Source organism: Cyprinodon tularosa, unplaced genomic scaffold (assembly GCF_016077235.1).
Source record: "Cyprinodon tularosa strain WSP-4 unplaced genomic scaffold, ASM1607723v1 ctg338, whole genome shotgun sequence".
NCBI classification, from domain to species: Eukaryota; Metazoa; Chordata; class Actinopteri; order Cyprinodontiformes; family Cyprinodontidae; genus Cyprinodon; species Cyprinodon tularosa.
Genome location: NW_024039050.1, coordinates 1237226 through 1260520, shown reverse-complemented (window position 1 = coordinate 1260520; position 23295 = coordinate 1237226). Strand labels below are relative to the sequence as shown.

Sequence of the window (23295 nt, the reverse complement as noted above, 5' to 3'; positions counted from 1 at the left end):
TCTGTGAGTTCTACATTTGGGCTAGTAAATCCTGCGCATCATGACACCCTTGACATCCATTCCTAGGATGTTTGACCATTTGCTGATTTCTGAATCTGACACAAAGTTTTCATCCCCTTTATGATCTTCTCTATACTCTTTCCTGAACCCATCCTTTTTAATTCTTTTACCTCACTGGCTCTCTTTATGTATTTTATCCTTAAGTTCTATCATTTTATTATTTTTGAATAGAGGCGTCCCTCAAACCCATATTTTTTTTTAAATCCATGTATTCAAGTGTTTATTTTTTGTTGGATCCTGCGCTTAAATTATCTCTAAATTTACCCTGAACTTCTTCTTTACTTTTTCCTCCAGATTAACTGGTTTTTTATATAGGTTACTGTGCTCTTGGCTTACCTGCTAAAAAAGATTCTTTAGTGATCCAACAGGCAGAAGCTTGAGTCCTTTACAAAACCTTTAGGGATTTTTAATGCTGCCGGCAACCTGCTTTTTAGTTCCCCCTCTTTGAGTGGTTTCTGAAATCAAGTGGTGCTCAGAATGCACATTGTTGTTACTGTATGTACTAACTGTTGGAGTGCAAAGGACTTAGTGAGGATGTTCCTCAGTGGCTCAAGGTAAAACACATTCTCACTCTCAACTCATCTCATTTAGACACTTGGTCAGACTCCCTCTGTGTCACATACTGACGTGCCTGGCTTCCCTGGCCAAATTACCCTGCATACCCTGAATCACAGGAATCAACACGGATCTGGATGCCTCGGGAGGATCAGAACGAGGAGGAGAACAACGAAGTAGGACAAATAAGGTGCTTACCACCGTGTAACCCACAGATGACTGAGTGACAGGTGGCACGGCGGATGGTGGAGATTTGCCCGAGCAGCACCGAGGTTGGATGAGGGGTTGATTCTAAACAGCCTGTTAAGCCTATTATGAGCAAATACTTGCAATAAGTATGTTACTGTTTAGTTGTTTAAGTTTGTATTTATGCTTTTGATGTAGAATTTCTGTTTTAATTTGCAAAAACCGAATCAACAGTCCATTTAATGGTTATGGGGGCGCTTTCCAATAATACACCATGCCATGCAGCCACCACAGTTGCTTCTGATCAACTGCAACTGCAGGCTCAGACCGATGAACTCTTTCTGATCTCTCCAGGTGTAAATTGCTTATGTGCTCCAGACATTAGGAGAAAATCAGACAGAAATCCAACTAGAATGCACTGCGCACAGACGAACAATGACTGGATCGACTGCTGGGGAAGCAGGAAGGTAGCCATCATGGAGGGAGAATAGTTACCTGCCCAGTGATAGATTCCTAAATTGATATCTGCGTTTTTATATGGATTTACGCTGATGAAGGTTCTCAGTCATCCAGGTCATAGTCATTCCGTAAAAATTCAAAAAATATCCACTGGACTTGGTTTTCAAGATTTGAAGACGTTTCGCCACCTCTCCAGGAAGCTTTCTCAATTCAAATGTCTGGATCCGCAGTGAGTTTGAGTCTTATATAGACAACGCCTTGTATCGCTTGGAAACATGCAATGGTAACCGATGAAAGGGTCGTTAGTTCCATCGCTAGCCTGTAATATCTGAACCTGTCTATGATTCTAGGGGTCGGTCGTTAAAGGGGGGATTGCCATTAAGGGGGGGGATTGTCTCCTGTAATACCTGAAACCTGTCTATGATTGTTAAGGGTTGGTCGTTAAGGAGGTATTGTTCACCGGCTGGGGCGGGTAGGTCCCTCGTTCCTCTGTGATGGGGTGGGGGGTTTGGTGATATCTGGAAGGGATCATGTCTATGATTGAATTGTATGTTTTTGGAAGCTGGAATCTGAGTCCACCGCCTCTGTTTAAAGTTGGTTTTTCTCTCTTAACATAGATGGCTTCCTTCACGCCCCTCTCAAACCACCTATTTTCTTTATCCAGAATATGGACATTCTGGTCCTCAAAAGAATGTCCTTTGTCCACAAGGTGTAGGTGTACTGCGGAGTCTTGTCCAGAGGCGGCCGCTCTTCTGTGTTGGGCCATGCGTCTGTGGAGAGGTTGTTTTGTTTCGCCAATATAAAGATCAGAGCATTCCTCGCTGCACTGAACGGCATATACCACTCCGCTCATATTCGGTCTGGGGGTTTTATCTTTAGGATGCACTAGCCTCTGTTTAAGGGTTTGGTTTGGCTTGAACCCCAAACCCTTAAACAGAGGCTAGTGCACCCTAAAGATATTACAGGCTAACGATCAAATCTTGAAAACCAAGTCCAGTGGATATATTTTGAATTTTTACGGAATATATGGATTTACCTTTGTTAGAAACAAAAGAGATGTAATTATGATACAGGATGCTGTCACACATAAAATATATGCTTTTATAATGAAACACTTAGATTTATGCTCCGTAACAAACACAAACTTAACGCTATAGCTCATTCATGTGAACAGTTTTTAATTTATTTAAAAAAAGTTTATTTATTTGGATTTATTTTTATTTTTCCATTTGTGTACAGAACAAATTTAGATATTTAGGGTTTTCCTTCTTCTTAAATAATAATCAAAACCAGGAAAAATATATTTTAATTCATTTAGGAGGAAATACAATTGGTAAAAACATCACAACAACTCAGCATCTATACATTCAGTAGCTGCAACATCACAATGAAGTATATTGTTGTACAAACTGAGCTCAGCTGAGTGTGGCAGCAGTAGAAAGCAGTGGCGTTTACAGCCAACATATTTTACACGTATAACAACTGTTATATGAAATATAAACTATAAATGTGCTCTCACAATTTTTCATGTTCACTGAAGCACAATAAAGAAAAACTGCAATAAAAGCTTTGAACTGATACTTTTGTATCAGTGGATCTTAAACCCAACTGCCCGCTTCCTGTAAACAAGTTAAAAAATGCAGAGCTGATATGAGACATTTCGTTTCTCTATTAGGCTAAACATGCATCAGAGATGTTGCTGTAGAGAATGCTGAGATTACAATCATCCTCTTTCTTCCGTTTTGTCCTAACAGCAGAATAAGTCACAGTATCTTCATCATGTCTGATCTGCAGAACACAAACCACAAACTGTTTCAGTTTCATCTAAAGACTTTCCACTGGTCTGTGGTAGTTAAACATGTTTTCAAACCATGTGCAAAAAACAGTTTAATGGTTCATGATGTTATAACAAAATAATGTGCCTCAGTAAATATATTGAGCATTGTTTGAACAAGGCATCAAACTGAATAATGTCAAGAAAAAATATATTATATTAATATTATTATATTAACTAACTCAGTCTTCAACCTGCAGCATATATAAAGATTAGTTTTGGTCATTGGTATGACCGAATCAATTAAAAATGTATTTAAAATGGGACAGTTATAAATCTGCAAAGCTTGATGAGTTTTTACCTTTTTTCTCAGAGAATTTGGGGGATTAAAAGCCTTAACAGAGTTAAAGGTCAAGCTGAACTGCTCCTCATCCTGAGAACAAATGGACAGTAAACATTTATCCACCCTAACAGAAACCAACAAATTGTGAAAGGTGCACATCTAGTAAACGGGTATAAGTCAGGCAAATAAAAAAAAAATCCCTTACAATATGGGCCTAATGGTAGCTTTAAAAACAGAGTGAAATAAGCATCATGTGTTGTTAGTGGTGTATTATATCCAGATACTATCAGATACATTTTCAAGGAAGAATTTCATATTAGTTCATAAGACTTTTCACCTAACATAACAGTCTTCTGTCTTAAAAGTAGAGAGGAATATAATAGTTGTTCTCCAGAACATATAGCTGCTGAACCACAGCCATGGAAGAAATTTTCAGAAGAGGGCGTCAGAGTTCTGTTTCGTACTTCTACTTCAGAGGCTTTGCGGACAGAAGTTCAGGGGTCACCAGGGCCAGAACGCCTGGAACCAACAGCAGCTTTGCAGCATCTACCAAGTCTTTCAGCTCTAACTGAACAAACCTATACAGGCCCAAAACCAAGCATTCCCTATTTCATCAGACGGGATCGCAGTGACTTTGCTCGGCTGAAGATTGCCTTAAATGACCTATTACCCCCAGATGGGACTGAGCTGTTCAAATACCAGATCTTGGTAGACCACCTCAACCTCGAAAAGGCCAGACTTATTGCAGATTCTTATTTGAACTCTCATTACCATACTCAGACACCATGGAGGCTCTGAGTGAAAAGTTCGGCCAGCCACATCAGATGGCACTCAATAGGATTGCCCATGTAATGGATTCCCCAGATGTCCGCAGAGGTGACTCACTAACATTTGAGAAGTTTGCTCTCCAAGTGAAATCCCTGGTTGGCCTACTAAGGACTCTAGGCCCAGATGGTGATGCTGAGCTAAAATGTGGATCACATGTAACCCACCTCCTGAGTAAATTACCTGCAGAGCAGCGAGCAGACTTCAGAAAAGTTATGTTCCGTAAACCTAACACAGTCTATACGCTGGTAGATTTCGCTGAATGACTGCAGTTCGAAACCTGGTGTCATAATCAGGATGCTCATGACTCCACAGCTGGAGCTAAAGACAAACCTGGCAACTCAAAGAAGAGAGTCACAACTATACTGCATGGCTCCAAGGATATTCCCATTCACAGCTCCTCAAGGAAGAATGTCATCAACGCTATTGCCCCTTCTGCGAAAGAACTCAGCATTACCTCAGCCAATGTTCTGACATTAAGAAGTTGTCAAAGGACCAAATATCTCAGTGGATAAAAGACCATGATAGATATTGGCGCTGTGAAAGGTCTCATCATGTAGCTCAGTGCTCCAAGTCACTCTGGATCATAAAAACAAGTCTCAAGACATATGTTTTACTTGATGATGGATGTGAGCGCACAATGCTCCTGCCTGCTGCTGCCCAAAAGCTTGGGCTTAAGGGAACCCCAGAGACTTTGAATTTGAGAACAATAAGGCAGGATCTTCAAACCCTGAAAGGTTCCATAGTCTCCTTTCACATATTTCCCTCTTTCAGCATTTGCAGCCGCATTGCTGTGAATGCAGTTTTTACTGCTGATCGCCTAGTTCTAGCAGAAATTTCCTACCCAGTTGAACGACTTCAGAAGCAGTTTCACCACCTATCTAGTATGCCTCTGCATTCCTTTACGAAGTCACAGCCTTTAATTTTCATTGGTAACGATAACCCTCATCTTATTACTGCCATTGAACCCTTCAGGTTGGGTCCACCAGGAGCACCTGCAGCAGTAAGAACCAGATTGGGCTGGACTCTTCAGGGACCAATAAAAGTAGCAGACAGTGACCTCCAACACCAATAGTGTCTGTTACAGCAGTTTCCCACCCTGATACTGAGTTGCTGAGAAATGTGGAGAAACTCTGGCAGAAATTCTTCTCTACGGGAATGAAAAGACAGTAACTCATTCCAAATTAGACAAAGAAGCTATTGAGCTGCTTGAGAAGAGGACAGTGTGGGTGTCTGTGGACAGGATTCTCCGCAATGCTACACCTCTGCTATGGAGGAAAACCATGCCTGTGCTTAAAGCCTCCCCTGAATTTGTGATGTCCAATATAGATGCCTCCTGAGATTCCTATGGAGGGACAAGGACTGACCACCAGATTTTTATGAATGGCAGGTACTCCCTTTTGGCACCACTTGTATCCCCTGCTGTGCCACTTATGCCCTTTGGCGTCACATCACTGACCACAGTCAAGACGGAGAGGATGTGTGGTTTTCGGTTGAGCGGTGCTTCTATGTGGACAACTGTTAACAAAGCCTACCATCATCAGAGGAAGCAAGAGCCTTAGTCGATAAGCTAAGAGCATTACTTATTTCAGCACGGTTCAACCTTCACCAATGGGCAAGTAATAGAGCAGAAGTGATCAGTCACCTACCAACTGAAGCTCGTTCTCCAACTACAGAACTCTGGCTTGTCCAGGAAAGGTCCGCTTTGAAAACACACTTGGACTCAGCTGGAACACACAGCTTCAAACGCAGGCCCCTTAACAATGGGTCTTTGACCATGAGGAGCATGTACAATGTTCTTGCTTCTCCTTGAACCCCAGTCGGCCTCGGCAGATGGCCGCTCACACTGAGCCTGGTCCTGCTGGAGGTTTCTTCCTGTTAAAAGGGAGTTTTTCCTATCCACTGTCGCTACAAGCATGCTTAGTGTGATGGATTGTATTTGAGTCAATGAGTCAATGCAATCAACTGGTTTTCCTTAGATAGAAAAGTTTGTATCAATTTGACTGTATGATCTGGTAGAACTGTAACTGTGCCTTGAGATGACGTGTTGTGAATTTGGCGCTATATAAATAAACTGAATTGAATTGAAAATTCAATTGAATTGAAATTGAATTGAATTTAATTGAATTGATATGATCCCTTGGGTTACATCCTGCCAGACACAGCCTGTGTCAAAGTGTGGGTACGTCATTTATGGGAGAAGCATCAGGGTTGGGATGACCCAACACTTTCCTCAGACTTACAGCAACTGTGGCCGCAATGGGAAGATGAGCTCCACCTACTGCCCCAAGTTACCTTACCCAGATGCGACACTCCTGCAGTTGGTGGTTCTACAGTCACTACCATACAAATGCACATTTTCTATGATGCCTCAGAACAAGTCTATTGGTCAGTTTCATACCTCAGGACTGAAGACAGCCAGGGTCACATCCATCTAAGCTTCCTCCTAGCTTGATCACGGGTAGCCCCCTGCCGACAAATGTCCATGCCTCGGTTGGAGCTATCTGCAGCCTTAACAGGAGCCCAGCTAGCTAAGCTTATACAAGCAGAACTTACCCTTAAGATAGACACCACCACCTTGTGGAACGATTCCACTACAGTGTTAAGGTGGATACTTTCAGATTCGTGCCACTACAAAGTATTTGTGGGCACCCTGGTGGCTGAGTTACCAGACCTAGCAGATCCACAGTCTTGGAGGAATGTAGATTCAGCCAACAATCCTGATTATGACTTGACCCGAGGGAAAACGTTACAAGCTCTTTCCAAGCCAAACAGATGGAGTCAAGGCCCCCCTTTTCTGCTTCAGACAAAAGACAACTGGCCTTCTAATCCTGCAAACATCCCTGAAGGGGAACCCGTGGAATTACGGAAGTCGGTCTTTTGTGTTACAACTTCTGCCACTGCATCCTCAAGCACAAAATTTGAGAGCTATCGAGATTGGCAACTGCTTGAATCCACTGCAAAGAATCTACAAAGAAGAGTTGAGAAGGCAGGTCAGTGTGGCTGAGAAGAGGCGATAAAAATAATTTGGAGAATTTAATTGAACAATTGAAAGTCTGCACTACAACACAGAACATGCATAAGCAGCAGCTCAAGAAATGGTTTCACCGCCACCAAAAAAGCAAAAAACAAGAACTTAACAGACCATGAAACCAGATACATTTAAAAATGGAGGACCAATGTCAGGCAAGCCTTCTCCCGATAGAAGCAGCTGATGAAGGAGAAAGAGTGAAAAGGGACTCTGTAGTTTCAATGTTACTCCTTGACAAGTAAGTGAACTGTACTGGCTAAATTAGCGTAAAGCTAACTTTTTTCATTTGGTTTAACTAGACTGTGTTGCATGTTACCATAGAAAGCATTACAGTAGATCCTTGTTGGTGCCAAATTGTGGGTTTATGCGGGTTTAGTTGTCATGATCTTGGCACCATAGGCTGGGTTTTACTCCTTCTCCTCTCATCTGCTTTGCTCCGCCCTGCGCTCATTATATCTTATCAAATCCACCTGTTCCTCTGCTATTTAAGTCACCGGATCCCAGCCAATGGTGCCAGATTATCTGAGCTTCTAGAGAGTCTAATTCTAGCGTTTCTGTATGTGTTTGTTCTGCCTGATCTTGACCTGTTTCTGCCCCTGGACTTGTAAGTTTAGGCCGCCCCTGTTCTGCTCTGTTTTAGACTTTTCTGTGTTTCCTTACTGTTACCTGGATTTCACCTGTTGTCATCCTTGGACCTGTTTTCTAACCACAGTTTGGAATATCCTTCTGGATCCCTCGGTTCCTCTGTGTGTACAGGCTCCTCTTCTCTGCTGGATCTCTGGTATTGGCATAGTTTCAAGCTGTTGGGTTCTGCTCCAGCTGATGAGGAGCCGCACACATTTTTTCAAGTAATCACTGTCTGTCTCATCTGAATAGTGGGTCCAACATTCTGATCCTTCTGACATTAGTAGCTTTCAAAGCCGCCGTGAATGTTGGCTTTTTGTCACAGTAAATACCAGCTTGTAGAAAATTCACTTCAGATGACATGGTTACAGCTGCGTTGTTGTTGTTTTTTTTTTAAGTGTCATGAAAAGAAAGAAATGAACGGATATGATCTGCCTGTCACGTCATACTGTGGTAAGAAAAACATTAAGTTTATTTTTGTATAATAAAGCAGCTTGAACAAGAGAAGAAAAGTGTGTTGGATTACATGGTTACTTTAAGAACATTTGACAGCGTTGAATGTGTCAAACTTGGATGCTTCTGAACAGAGAGCCACGGGCATCTTTATTGGAAGGATTGCATTAATATTTCCATTTAAAATAAGGTTCTATGTAATAATCCTCTGAGTATATCCACAGTTTTCCATCATATTATTGTATAATATTGAAACACTGCTTGTTTCACTTCAGAGACAGAGGCTGATCTCACAAACTGTCACTTACACATAGCACACGTTTTTGTTTTTTGCAACAGTTGATCACAGCTCTTAGTTTCAGTGTTTAACAGATAAGGTTTCATGCAGTTCTTTTAACCACACATGCACTCACAGAACCACATACTGTATCAAAGATACAAAAGCCTGTCGCCTATTTACCCCAAGCTCTGTTTCCTCCTATGGTTCATGGGTGTTTTGCTTTGTAGTCAAAAAGCAGAAATACCTTTTTTTCTCCTTTTGTGTGCTTTTGTGAGGTGTTGAGCTCCTCTACACCTCAGACTACACTTCCAGGCTGAAGGAGGAACTATAGTTGGTGTCATCTGGCAAATGAACTCAAGCCTGAATAAAAAATTTCACTAACTCTACCTTTAATATATCAATGACTGTTCTGAAATCTAGACTTTAGACAACTTATTCTGGGCTTCACCTGTGATGATTGCAGCCCCGGTAGCTGATCTAATTACTCACTTCATTCACCTGCAGTTCCCTCCCCCTCATTATTCTTAGTTTGTTGGTGTTACGTATTCATGTTTGTTTGTTTTTGATTTTTTTTTATTAAGTCCCCACTTCATTTCCTGACTCTTGGGGAGGTTGTGTGTCAAAAGGATGTTAGTGTTTAATCAATGAACTGATAATCTAACAGTGTTAGATTATCAGTTCATATATGATAAGAAAAAACATACTTATGTATAATATTTTAGATTCTCCCCCCACCCCTTTTTGGACAGACTGTACCAAAACAAAACTTTGGCCCTGCTCTGGGAGACAAATAAATTAACATTGAACCATTGAGTGCATCAATACTCACATAGTGATGACTTTCATTGGTTGAATCTAGATTTTTTTGAAAGAAAAAGAAAGAAAGAAATACTAATTTTTTTCATGATCACACTCTTTGCACCTTTTGCTTTTTCTCATCTACCAGTAGTTGCTACAAAACAGACTAGTTTCCTTCCAATTTAAGTCCGTTCTTACACTGCACCTTTGAAAAATGTTCTTCCTCAAGTGAAGAAAATCTTTCATAAGCTTTAAATGTCAGAAACAGAAATGAGCTAAAAAGAATATGATTGCAGCTCTTTGGGAAATGATCATAGAAGATGAGCAATTTACTGAAACACATTGAAATACTCAAACTAACAAAAGAAGCAATATGATGTAGTTCATCCTTTTAAATATCGATTTTCTTGAAAGTTATAACATATTTGTATGCATGTCTTCATTTTTTAAAGCGCTTTTTATCTTTTTAAAAATCATAAAACTTTTATTTTATATGATTGAAGTTTCCTAAAGATTAAGTTTCTTTTGATAGATCAAGTACCTGTTGTTTGGCGTTCCTCAGTAACTCTATCTTTTCTGCATTTAATAAAAACAGCAGCCAGAACAACCAGCAGAAGCAGAACCCCAATCCCTGCTCCGAGGAAGATGATGATGATGGTGTTATTGGTAAGAACTGCTGTTAAGACAAAAAAATTAAATATGTAAGGAACATTATTTAAATGAAATGTAATTTATACTAAAGTTAAAGAGATATTACATTGTTCAATGTAAATACAAAGTGGAGATGAAATCACAATTTTTAATCAACCTTAATAAGATGACATCATACCTTGCAGCTGGTAGTAAGCTTCTATCTTCACTGTGTTTCCATCAACAAACTGGCAGGTGTATCTTCTGCTGCTGCTGCTCTGCAGCTTCACAGTGAGATAAGAATAACAGCCAGTCTGTCTAAACTGGTACCCAACACCTTCACCAGTCAGACCAGTTCCTGTCTCATCCACCCAGAGGAAGCTGTTCTCTGGACAAGAACCCAATGAGATATATCTGACCAGTGAACAGATTAATGTGATTTTATTCCCTCTTGGATCAGCTTCTACTGGAGAGACTGAAATGAGAAAACCAACAAAGGCCATTTTTATTTCCAGGTTAGGAAGGACTGATATCAGCAGGAACACAGAGTCAGTTCAGATCACTCACTGCTCATCAGATTTAGATACACATCTGGATCAGAGCTGCCTCCATCCTGAATCTGACATCTGTAACCTCCAGCATCCTCAGCAGTGATGCTGTTGATGATCAGAGAGCAGTTATTGTCCACACTCAGCCTGGCAGCTTTAGATGAACTCTGAAGAACGATTCCTCTCTGAACTTCCTGCTGAGGATTCATGTCTTCATCTCTCATATAAAGCCAGTTAACAGTGGAGCATGAGGAAGAGGATGATGAAGGTCTTTTACAGGGTAAAAGAGCATCATCTCCAGCTCTGTGGTAGATATGGACTCCTTCTCTTTTGATACCTGCAGAAAAAGAGATTACATTACATTTAGCTGTTAATAACATCAGCAACTGTAATTTTTTTTTACAGTATTTACGTAATCATAGCAACAAGCACTCACTCACTGAAACATCAAATTGTGTATATGGTAGTGTGACCAGACGTCATCTTTTTCCCGGACGGAGCGACCGAACCCTACCCGCTGATGGTAGCCTGGACACTGGCAGCCCAGTGGAGCATGGCGCTGCCCCCACCCCCCTCCCCCAAGTGTTATCCTTCTCAGAAACCCAAATCTGCTCAACATAGATATGCTAGCATTGCTATCAATAGCTTAGCAACAGAATCATACTTCCAGCTTGCAGTTGTGATGGCCTTATGGTCGGAACAGCCCCTTGTTTCAGTAAAAGAAGTTTAGCAAATCCTGCTTTGAACTGTCCAAGGTTTTGAAAACTATCCTCGGTAAAATGCCTTGAGCAAATTAACAGCTGAGCATCAAACTTTGCAGGGATCTTCTGATAGACACCAATAATCCATGCCTGTGAAGTCTTCGGATCCTTGGGAAGACTGAACATTTTTCCCTTCCTCTGTGCAGTCTGGAACACTGCATTTACGCCCGTGGTTCTGGCTCATTTTCAATAGAGAAACTGAACTATTGTTATTCATCTATGACAATGGAAACTCGGTTTTGCATTCTATGACCCCTTTAAATCAAACATATTATGTGACGGAAACACACATGATGTCATAGAATTGTGGCGTCATTATGTTACTCACAGGGGACTTTGACCAAGAGTCAATATGTGATGAGTTGGGAGTGAGAATATGTTGACTAAAACAGGGGAGGGTGCAAACATTTGCCTGTGTCACATACAGCACACGCGAAGCAATACTTAATTTTTGTTAATTTCTGCGAAACGAGTTGTTCCTGAACATCATGTCACACAAAGGATTGTGGGATTCCTCATAGCTTCTTAGCAGCAGAAAGGAACGTCCTGAGGTCTCTGCTAAAGGAACTATGATAGAAAGCTTACAGTCTCCTAGACCCAAAACTCTGGTCTATTTAAAGCGGATAAGATGTGGTAGGTGTGAAAAAGTAGACTTAAAACAAAGATTTAAAACTTTGCTTGTGTGGTATAAAAATAAAATGTTGTACTTTTTGTTTTAGATAGAAAAATGGTTTTAAAATATGTAGAGGTCTGTCCAGAAAGCAAAACAATACTTCAACAGACAGGAAATTATAGCATAAAAAAAATTACAGCATTAAATTTTTTATTTTTTTTTTTACTTTTTGCATTTTACTTGATCTGCTCAGTAAATAAAAACCATCCTACCTTTAAGCACAGCTGGGTAGTGAGCTTCTATAACTATCCTATAACGCCGTAAAAGTACTTAATACTCACATCTGGCCCACTTGAGTCCCATTTGTCCCACCTCACCCCTCGTCAAACGCTCTGATAATGCCGTAAAAGTACTTTTTTTCTAAATTTTACAAACTTACCTGGTTCACAGCGACCCAACAGCAACATTGAATGGACATCTGGCCAGATTGAAGCACTGGGACAGCCATCAGCATGTTAAAGCGCATATTTTTAAACTTTTAACAATTTTTTGAATTTTTTTCCAAGTTTTACCACCTTAACAAGGGGCAAGGCCACTCAGTGCAGCCCTTCACTCCAGGGACAGGTGTCAACATCAGGGGACAAGACCCGGTTCAACACCTCCAGAACCAGGGAGGCCCATGAAGCGGGCCCTGGACCTCCCTGGTTCTCCACAGGCCTCCAGAACCATGGGGCCCGGTTCAGAACCAGTGCACACCCCAGGGACAGGTGTCGACACCAGGGGACATTAATCGGCAGGGCCTGGGTCCAGAACCAGGCTCCAGAACCAGGGACCGGGCCCATGGAGATCCTCTCCCTAGAGACAGAGCACCGCGGGCCCGCCACAGGCTGAGCCCACAGTCTGACCTCCACACAACCACCTGCAGGGCCAATGGACTGGGACCAGGCTCCAGAACCAGGGACCGGGCCCATGGAGATCCTCTCCCCAGAGACAGAGCACCCCGGGCCCCCACAGGCCCATGGACCGGGACCAGGCTCCAGAACCAGGGACCGAGCCCATGGAGATCCTCTCCCCAGAGATGGAGCACTGCGGGCCTGCCACAAGCTGAGCGCACCGTCTGACCTCCACACAACCACCTGCAGGGCCCATGGACCGGGCCCATGGTCCAGAACCAGGGACCGGGCCCATGGAGATCCATTCGGGGGACAAAGCTGAGCATTAAACGGACAAAAAGCCGCACAGCACTTGACCTTTGACCCCTAGAGAACGCCGCACAGGGCCCGTGGAAAATATACAATATTAATAGGACAGAACTCGACATCACAGGGGACTTTAATCGGCATTGCCTGGGTCCAGAACCAGGGCCTGGGCCCAGGGACCGGGCCCATGGTCCAGAACCAGGCTCCAGAACCAGGGACCTGGCCCATGGAGATCCTCTCCCCCAGAGACGGAGCACCGCGGGCCCGCAACAGGCTGAGCGCACAGTCTGACCTCCACACATCCACCTGCAGGGCCCCTGGACCAGGCCCATGGTCCAGAACCAGGGACCGGGCCCATGAAGATCCATTCGGGGGACAAAGCTGAGCATTAAACGGACAGAAAGCCGCACAGCACTTGACCTTTGAACCCTAGAGAACGTCACAGAGGGCATGGCCTGGGTCCAGAACCAGGGTCCAGAACCAGGGACCGGGCCCATGGACCGGGACCAGGCTCCAGACCCAGGGGCCGGGCCCATGGAGATCCTCTCCCAAGAGGTGGAGCACTGCGGGCCCGCCTGCCACGGGCTGAGCGCACCGTCTGACCTCCACACAACCACCTGCAGGGCCATGCTCATTCGGGGGACAGAGCTGAGCATTATACGGACAGAAAGCCGCACAGCACTTGACCTTTAACCCCTAGAGAACTTTGTAAAACCACACCCCGTGGTGAAACCCACACATGCGTTTTCCCAATCCTGTGAGTTAACCCGCTTTCAACTTCAACTTTTAAATAGGAAAGATTTAAAATTCAGCATTAAACTGCATTCACACAAGGGATCCACACACTGTGCCTCCAGAACCAGCGGAGCAAGTGGAGCTCCTCTCCCCAGAGATGGAGCACTCTGGGCCCGCATCAACCTCCGTGGAGCAGCCCCTGGTTCTCCAGAACCAACATCATGTCACACACACCACCCGTTTTGCCCACCTCAGCCCACACTGGCACTCAAAAGCTCGAAAAACCCCAACAATGATCCTGTTTGTCCAACTTGGGACCCATTTGTCCAACCTCACCCCTCGCCAAACGCTCCGAAATCACCGTAAAAGTACTTAATACTCAAATCTGTCCCACTTGGGTCCCATTTGTCCCACCTCACCCCTCGCCAAACGCTCCGATAATGGCGTGAAAGTACTTAATACACACATCTGGCCCTATTTGGTCCCCTTTGTCCCACCTCACCCCACCACCGGCACTCAAACAGTTAAAAAACAAAATCCACCCAAAATTCCCACTTCGTACCGACTTCTGGCACGCCAGAAACCAAAGGCAAGACTGCCACCCGGTGGATCTGCTCTGTATTGCACATGCACCCAAAGGGCCCACTTGGGACCCTCCTGACACTGTTAAAAGAGTACCGGGGTGGCCTAGTTGCTCTTCCTGCCATGGGGGACCCAAACGGGCCAGGAGTCTGGACGACAAATAGGACACTCCGGTCACTTTTTCTCTGGCTTTTAACCCTAACCCTAACCTAACCTTACACTTAGCCAGTCCCTACCCTTGACACTTGCCCTAAACCTAATTTAAGCCCTTACTATCAACTTACCAGACCAATTAGCTACTAACCCTAATATTAGTGGAATCCATGCCTAACCCTAAAACCTGACCCTTGCCTTAAAACTACACTTAGCCAGTCCCTAGCCTTGACACTTGCCCTAACCCTAATTTAAGCCCTTACTATCACCTTACCAGACTAATTAGCTACTGACCCTAATGTTAGTGAAATCCATGCCTAACCCTAAAACCTGACCCTTGCTTTAAAATTACACTTAGCCGGTCCCTAGCCTTGACACTTGCCTTACTCTGATAGCTAACCCTAGTTCTTGAAGTTTTACAAACTGGTTTGACTATGGATCTGAGAGATACCAACAAACGTGCGTGGGCCCGTGCATTGCCTTTGATCCCCTAGCCAACTGCTCGGGCCGTCGGGCTGAGTGGGGGGGGGTCATCGAGAGAGTGTCTAACGCCTAACCCTAACCCTAGCGTTATTTTGGCCCTTAAGGCATGCCGTAGTTAGGACAGCGATGACGTCATCGCGTTGCCGTGACGAACGTTGCTGCTGCCTGTTGGAAAGTTCGGCAGTTGAGCCACTGTGCTAACACAGGGAAAGGACTTGGAAATATGTGTGTTCTTCAAATAAGTGTGCGTCACTGATGAGTAAGTTTAATATTTGAGTCTTTGTTGCAGTTAAATTTGTTATTTTTTTTGTTCTTAGTTACCTGTTGATAAGTCTTGGTTATCTGCTATGTGTGTGTATTGTGCCGAACCTACGCATCCACTAGATGGCGCCAAGCCATGATTGTTAGTTAACTTTTGTCGTTTGCTGATTAACAGTACATTAGAGAATGAACTTTTTAGAATTTAATTATTTCCTCCTTAGGTTATCTATGGTTTGATGTGTAATGATAGGGTAATTTGAATTATCAGTCTACCCTGAAAAGTGCACTTGGATGAACCCTCCCCCCTTGACTTTTGACTATTTTCCCCCGACTTTTACTACTGACATTGATTGAACTAAGAGCAACTGCTCTCAGGAAGGAACAAAGGAAAATCATACTCTCTAAGATACACTTTCTTTCTTAGTTAAAGGGCCCACAGGTTATGTTATTATTATTGTGTATTGTATTATATGTTGCAGTGTTCCTTTTGGCAACTAAAATCTACAATAACTACAACCACCTGTGTGTTTGGTCTCTCTCAGCTCCTACGAACCTAGTCTGTGACGTGTACATACCTTGAAGTGGGTTACATATGCTTAAAGCAATCCTGGTTTGAATCCGGGACACGGCAAAGCTAGTAAAAAAAAAAACATGCCGAAACCTCCAGGGGAGTGGCGGCCTTTGATTATGTCCTAAAATAAATAAAGGCACTTCGGAAAAATAATCCAACATTGTTTTTATACAATATAAAGAAAAAAACAGAAGAACAATCGATTCCAGACACAACATCTCCACTCCTTCTATAAGCTGCTGAACAGCAGATGTTTCTCTGCTGCAGTGTCACCAATTCCTCAGCAAGAAAAGTCCCTATTGGCTGTCCTAAAAGGCGTTACAGCATCTTCTATGTAGCATAATTCATGTCTTCCAGGAGATTTTAAATCCCTGCATTTTTTTATTTTGTTTTGTATTGATATTTGTTGCCTGTCTGTCAAAGCAGTGCAGAGAGATAGGATAATTTCTGTAGAAATTAATTTAATTCCACAGTCCATACCAATTTGAGGCATAAATGCAACATTAGGTGCTTTCACTCCAGCAGCAGTGGACACTGGAGAAGCCCCAGTCAATCAGGAGGACAGTGTTCAATTCAATAGTTTCTAACACCCAGAGAAAATAAAGTGATCCATGATTTAATCAGAATCAGAATCAGGTTTATTGCCATTGTTAGTGAAGGAGTTCACAAATGAGGGATTTTTTATGGTACAATCGTGCAACATGAAACATATGATATGGAATAGGTAAATAAAATTATAAAAATATCTAAAACACTGTGGGTATAAGGCGTGCAATAAAATAGACTAATATATACACTTAGGATAAAAATATGGATAAAAATATAAAAAGTAAAATAGTATCTTACAAGGTAGTGCAAATAGAGCAGTATAAATGGCATGGGCAGGTTATAGAGTCTGACATATAGTTAGATGTTCATGAGTCTTATGGCAGAGGGGAAGAAGCTGTTTTTATGGTGGGAGGTTCTGGTCCGTATGGACCGTATCCTCCTCACTGAGGGGAGAGGTTCAAACAGTCTGTGTCCAGGGTGAGAAGGGTCGGCTGTGATGCGACCTGCATGCCTCCTGGTCCTGGAGAGATGGCAGCTTACAGCCGATCACCTTCTCAGCACAATGTGCTGCAGTTGGTATTTGTCCCTGGTGGTGGCGCCAGCGTACCACACGGTGATGGAGAAGGTGAGGATGGACTCAATGATGGAGGTCGAGAGATGTTCTGCTGTTGAAGAACATTAAACAGACGATTAAACAAGTTTCAGTCTAGCTTGTTGTCATTTCCTCTGCCTGAGCAAAGAGGAAGTGTGATGTGTTCTAATGAGCTGCAGTCAGTCCACTAACACCCAGCAGCTCTGAGACTCTGCAGACAGAGCAGTTAAACCGAGTCAGAACAGAATCCAACCAGGTCAAAGTGGACCCCTTACAGGAGAGGAGTCAGACTCAGACCCACAGATCAAATGTGATCAATGAGATCAATCCAAATGTCTACTAGAGCTGACCCACTGGTAGACAGAACATTCACTGCTTATACTACAACTCCCAGAATGCTCTGCTGGTGAGTTGAGCTGATGCTACAACCAATCACATCAATAGAAGAAGAGATGCCAGCTATCTGGGTTGGACCAGAGAGCATCAGTGTAGATCAGAGAGCAGCAAACTGAGCTTTAATGATTGTTTCCTTTATGCTCTGTTCTTCCTGATCAAAGGAAAAACGGATTGGTTGGATTTTATAGGAGGAAGTTATTTTAAAAGCTGCATGAGACTTTTATGTTGTTTAACAAATGAAGACAGTTTTCACGAGAAATGAGATCATTCAATGTGACTCTCATCGATCATAGGGAAATTTCTAATCTTCATGGGAAACAGATCTGAATTTAATTGTGATGTGAGATTAATCTGCCTCTGATTGGCTCTCCAGTATCTATATGATGTGATTGAGATAATGACACATTAATCAGTTTCTGTCTGACTGCCTCCAGATTTTAGTCTGAGAACAAATTTAAAGATTCTACATTGATTAAAAATAATCTGCAACAAGATTAAAAATGTAGCTTATTTGTCAGGAGATACAAAAATAAAAGGAAAATCACACTTTTACAGATGTAAAATCAAAATAAAATGTTTTTAAGTATAAACCATGTTGATGAAGGTCAGCTTGGTCAGATTGTGGCAGCAGTAGAACGTTCTCCGTCATTTTCATAATCTACTGCATCCTCATCAACAGCATAATGAACCTGTGAGATAAAACCAAACATTAACCTTTATAATACAGCTATAGAAACAAAATGAACATTTAGAGAGACATTTCAAAGCAACATAAATGCTATGACAGAAAATCCTTTCGAACTGCTGATTTATTCATTACTCTGAGAAAATAACAGTTTGACACTATTTAAAGTCAATAAATCTTCTTCATTGTTTATTAATATATTTGTTCTGTTGTTTGAAAATATGCAAACTGTACAGAAAATTCCAAACTGGGCTTTAAACCAGAACATTCTTCCTGCAGAAGCTTGTAAATCTGTTGTGTTCAAACAGGATCTCAGCAGAAAGAGGGACTGGCGGTCCAGTGGTTAGGGCATTGCGCTTGGTATCCAGAGCTTCTGAGGTCAAGCCCCACTCCCACAGACTGCCACTCTGGGTCCCTGAGCAAGATGCTTAACCCCACACTGCTCGCCAAGCGCCGCACAGTGGCAGCCCATTGCTCGCCAAGGGGATGGGTTAAATGCAGAGAGTTCATTTCATTGCTTTGTACTTGTGACAGTGTAATGACACTTACAGTTAGTTTAATTCTTTTCTAAAAGTTGAGTAATTTTTCTAAAAGTTTGTAATTTAGAATCTCTATGTAAAATATCTATGAAGGTATTTTTAATGATGGATTTTTTTTTCACTTACATTAATGTCTTTCTGATGCTTTTTGCTTCCTGGGAAGGAAAGGAAAAAAAAGATTAACATAAAAAAATCTGTAGCTTTGCTCCATTCTGTTCCAGTTTGCTCACCTCTGGTTCTGATGATATCAGCAGTGATTCCAACCATCAGGATCAGAGCTGTGATCCTCAGAGTCAACATGATGAAGCTCAGAGGAGACCAGTCTGGGGAACCTGTGGATGGTTCTGAATTCAGAGGAAAACAATTTAACATCATGGTGGATTTTCCATCAGAATCAACAGCATCTTCTCTCCAACAAGTTCAGAACTTAACAGTGTGAACTGAAGCTCAATGAATTTATTCCATGTACCGCCTTTTATCTATTAGATGTCTAAGATGACCAAATCATTTATAATTAACTGACTTATTATGGATATTAACGTCCATTGCAACCACTGCCTGTCTGCATCCATTCAGCTGAAAGCTCCGTTTTTAAAGATCAGGTCTGTTATTGAAATCAGGTTAAACTTTCTATGTTATCAAACATTTCAATCAGAGTCAGAAACACTTTAATGTTAAATTTAATGTCAGCTCATGCTGTTCTGTTTGGGTCCTTCTGAATGTCTGATTTGGATCAACATTTAGAACCAAGGAGAACCTGCACCACCGTCATGGTGAAGAAAAGCGGAGATCTACACAACAGTTGTTTGCTAAAGAGTCACTGTGGTTGTTATAATGAAAAATTAAAACAGGAAACCAGGAATTATATCTCTATAATCCAGAAAGAAAAAAAATATTGACAAAGAAGCTGATGTTTTTTCATTGTATGAATTTAAACCTCTTCGTGAAAAAATATGTCAGTAGAGACGGATGAGTAATGACATCATACCTTCCAGCTGGTAGTGAGCTTCTATCTTCACTGTGTTTCCATCAACAAACTGGCAGCTGTAGCTTCTGTTGCTGCTGCTCTGAAGCTTCACAGTGAGATAAGAATCACAGCCAGTCCGTCTAAACTGGTACCCAACACCTTCACCAGTCAGAACAGTTCCTGTCTCATCCACCCAGAGGAGGCTGTTCTGTGGACAAGAACCCAACCCACTCCACCTATCAAGAGAACACTGTAATGTGACATCACCATCCTTTGTTGGATCAGCAGCTGGTGAAGATGGAGAGACTGAAAGAAACAAGAAAATGTGTGAAAGTTAGAGACAAAACTTTATCTGAAATCATTTAAAAAACGCAATAAATCTTTAGATGTTGTCTCCATGCTTCTTGGTGATTGATGCACAAATGTTACAGATCTGAGCAGGTATTTATCTGCATGATGGAACAAAACAAGAAAACTTTCCAAATGAAAGTAAATGATGCAATGGTTTCCATCCATCCATCCATTTTCTTTACACGCTTGTCCCAAGTGGGGTCGCGAGGGGTGCTGGTGCCTATCTCCAGCAGTCAATGGGCGAGAGGCGGGGTACACACTGGACAGGTCGCCAGTCCATCGCAGGGCAACACAGAGACACACAGGACAAACAACCATTCATGCACACACTCACACCTAAGGACAATTTAGAGAAGCCAATCAACCTAACAGTCATGCTTTTTGACTGTGGGAGGAAGCAGGAGTACCCAGAGAGAACCCAGGCATGCTCAGGGAGAACATGCAAACTCCATGCAAAAAAAAGACCCCAGGCCAGGAATTGAACCCAGAACCTTCTTGCTGCAAGGCAACAGTGCTACCCACTGCTCCACTGAGCAGCCCTCCGCAATGATTTGATCAAAGCATTTAATCACACAATACAAGAGAAACTAATTGAATCTAAACAGCCCCACAGCAGCTGAGCACAACGTTTATTCTGATGAGGTCACTTCCTGATGTCAGGCTCCTCAAAGCTTGGCCCCGCCTTTAGCTCAAACAGGAAGCAGCCGAAACCCAACAAAGAAAACTCAACAAAAACACAGTTGGAGGCAGAAATAAGATTTAAAAACCACAATGAGTTTGGTTTGATCTTTGTTAGGTACAAAAACGATCATCCATGAAATAAATGAATCTTTTACTATCAGATCTTTGACTGTAAAGTCAAACTAAGTGTTTGGACTGATGTGTGGTTGAAGCATCACACAGAGCTGAATAAATGATTGGTTCACACTCTGACAGAACAACATTTGAACTTCTGACTGCATCAGATATTCATCAGAACTGTTGATGTCAGAAACATCTGTCCAACACAAGTATTTCACAATGTTAATGAGAAGGAAAGAGTCTGACAGCATCAGATCATTCAGGTCTACATACTCACTGGTCAGAACGTTCAGAAGCACAACGCCATCATTGGTGGATCCTGAACCAAATCGACAGGAGTACATTCCAGCATCTTCAGCAGTCATGTTGATGATGATCAGAGAGCAGTTATTGTCCACATTTAACCTGGCAGCTCGAGGTGAACTCTGAACTTTTCCATCCTTAACCTGCTGATGATCAGTGGACGAATCTCTGCTGTAAAACCAGTTAATAGTGGAGCAGTTTGTAGAACTGCTACAAGGTAGAACGGCATCATCTCCAGATCTATGATAGAGTTGAAGATATCCTCCTTCAGTTCCTGCAGCAGAGACAAAGACACATTCAAGTTTTACACGTTTTATCCTTCAAAAATTCAACCATGAAGCTGCTTTGTTGTAACCATTTGGAAAATCTATTGAAGACATTTCTTTGTCAACATTTATAAAATTTTAATCTCTGTTTCTGAGCATTCTAAGCAAATATCTCAGTAAACCTGAGTCAATTTCTCTCAGTTTAATCTAAAAGAAAACAGATCTTTACCTTCAACATGAAAAACAACGATCAGAATCAGCTCCAACATCTCCTGTCCTTCTATCAGCTGCTGAAAACTGAAAGACGTTTCTCTGCTGCAGATCTAACAGTAATGATCTTATTTCCTCTTTAAAGAGGAAGTGTGATGTATTCTAATGAGCTGCAGTCAGTCCACTAACACCCAGCAGCTCTGAGACTCTGCAGACAGAGCAGTTAAACCGAGTCAGAACAGAATCCAAGCAGGTCAAAGTGGACCCCTTACAGCAGAGGAGTCAGACTCAGGGCAGGTATACACTGTTCCCTACTAAAGCTGAAGCTACACGACTAAATCATAGGGTTTAAAGTTCACTGGATGGTCTGATGCTCTGATGCATTCTGACTGTTCACACTGTACGTCCAAAAATAACATTCTCAGCACCATAGAGAGATGGTGCCAAATGGACTCATCTACCCAGAGGTAAAGTCAGAGAAAAAACTTGTTTGCACATGCGCAGTGCACGAGGTAAACAACCCCTATTTAACATAGCTGCCATCTTGGGCGGCTCTCTCACGCCCCCCTCCCCTCCATGCATTAATTCATTAATTCACACTTAGGAAGTTGTTTGCTGAACTAAAATTTTCTGGAGGGTTGTTTAGTTGCAAATGACAGAGATATATTTATGATACAGGAAGCTGTTTGTCATATTAACAAATATATGAGTGAACATGTTCTATGCAGGAAAACGTTATGCTGTTTAGCAAATACAGAAATATGATGTGGCAATTTTTTTAAGGTGATTTTTTGGTTAAATTGAGCAGGTAAGCTGATGGAATAAGAAAATTAAAATTTAAAATAAGAAAAAAAAACAAATACAGACTCACTTTTTGTGCATAATATATAATTATCTTAATTTAAGGGTAAAAATGCTCATTTCATTGTCAGAACATCATATTTAGCTACTCAAATCAAGGGTAAACAAACAAATTTTGAGAAATTTTGATTGATTTTTAGATCTTTTTTGTAGTGTGTTTATATTTCATTAAATAAAACACTTTATCAGACAAGGGTGACATGTTATTTGTCTTTGACAGGACTCCACATCAGCCTCAACACATCTAGGACACTGAAAAGAGACACAATGCACAGAAAACACACCAAGATAAATTTAAATACACATTGATAAAAGAAAATAAAAACCTGATTCATTAAATCCTTCTGCTGTTGAATCAACCCATTGACTCAAAGGCAATCCCTCACTCTAAGCATGCTTGTAGCGACATCCATCCATCCATCCATCCATCCATCCATCCATCCATCCATCCATCCATCCATCCATCCATCCATCCATCCATCCATCCATCCATCCATCCATCCATCCATCCATCCATCCATCCATCCATCTACCTCCGCTTATCCAGGGTCGGGTCGCGGGGCAGCAGCTTAAGAAAGGAGGCCCAGACGTCCCTCTCCCCAGCCACTTCTTCTAGCCCCTCAGGAGGAACCCCAAGGCGTTCCCAGGCCAGCCGAGAAACATAGTCTCTCCAGCGTGTCCTGGGTCTTCCCCGGGGCCCATTTGAGGTGCCCGGAACACCTCACCAGGGAGGCGTCCAGGAGGCATCCTAACCAGAAGCCCGAGCCGCTTGTATCTGAGATCTCGTTCTTTCGGTCATGACCCAGAGTTCATGGCCATAGATGAGGGTAGGAACATAGATCGACCGGTAC

General features: G+C 42.3%; 1 protein-coding gene across 4 annotated transcripts; it reads right to left on the bottom strand.

Moving 5' to 3' along the window:
* Nucleotides 1-17030: 17030 nt before the first annotated feature.
* On the bottom strand, nucleotides 17031-21951 carry LOC119789391 (putative butyrophilin subfamily 2 member A3). Of its 4 annotated transcripts, XM_038294259.1 has the most exons (7): nucleotides 21603-21944; nucleotides 21082-21381; nucleotides 19674-19958; nucleotides 18916-19029; nucleotides 18812-18840; nucleotides 18053-18150; nucleotides 17031-17138 (listed from the first exon to the last, which is right to left on the bottom strand). In XM_038294259.1, the coding sequence occupies exons 1-6, from the start codon at nucleotides 21640-21642 to the stop codon at nucleotides 18076-18078; spliced, it is 843 nt and encodes a 280-aa protein (XP_038150187.1). In that variant the 5' UTR covers nucleotides 21643-21944; the 3' UTR covers nucleotides 17031-17138; nucleotides 18053-18075. The 4 variants fall into 4 exon arrangements, with proteins under 4 accessions (XP_038150187.1, XP_038150188.1, XP_038150186.1 ...); XM_038294260.1 differs by lacking the exon at nucleotides 17031-17138 and having other exon boundaries at nucleotides 17838-18150; nucleotides 18916-19017; nucleotides 21603-21951; XM_038294258.1 differs by lacking the exon at nucleotides 17031-17138 and having other exon boundaries at nucleotides 17838-18150.
* Between the last annotated feature and the right edge of the window lie 1344 nt (nucleotides 21952-23295).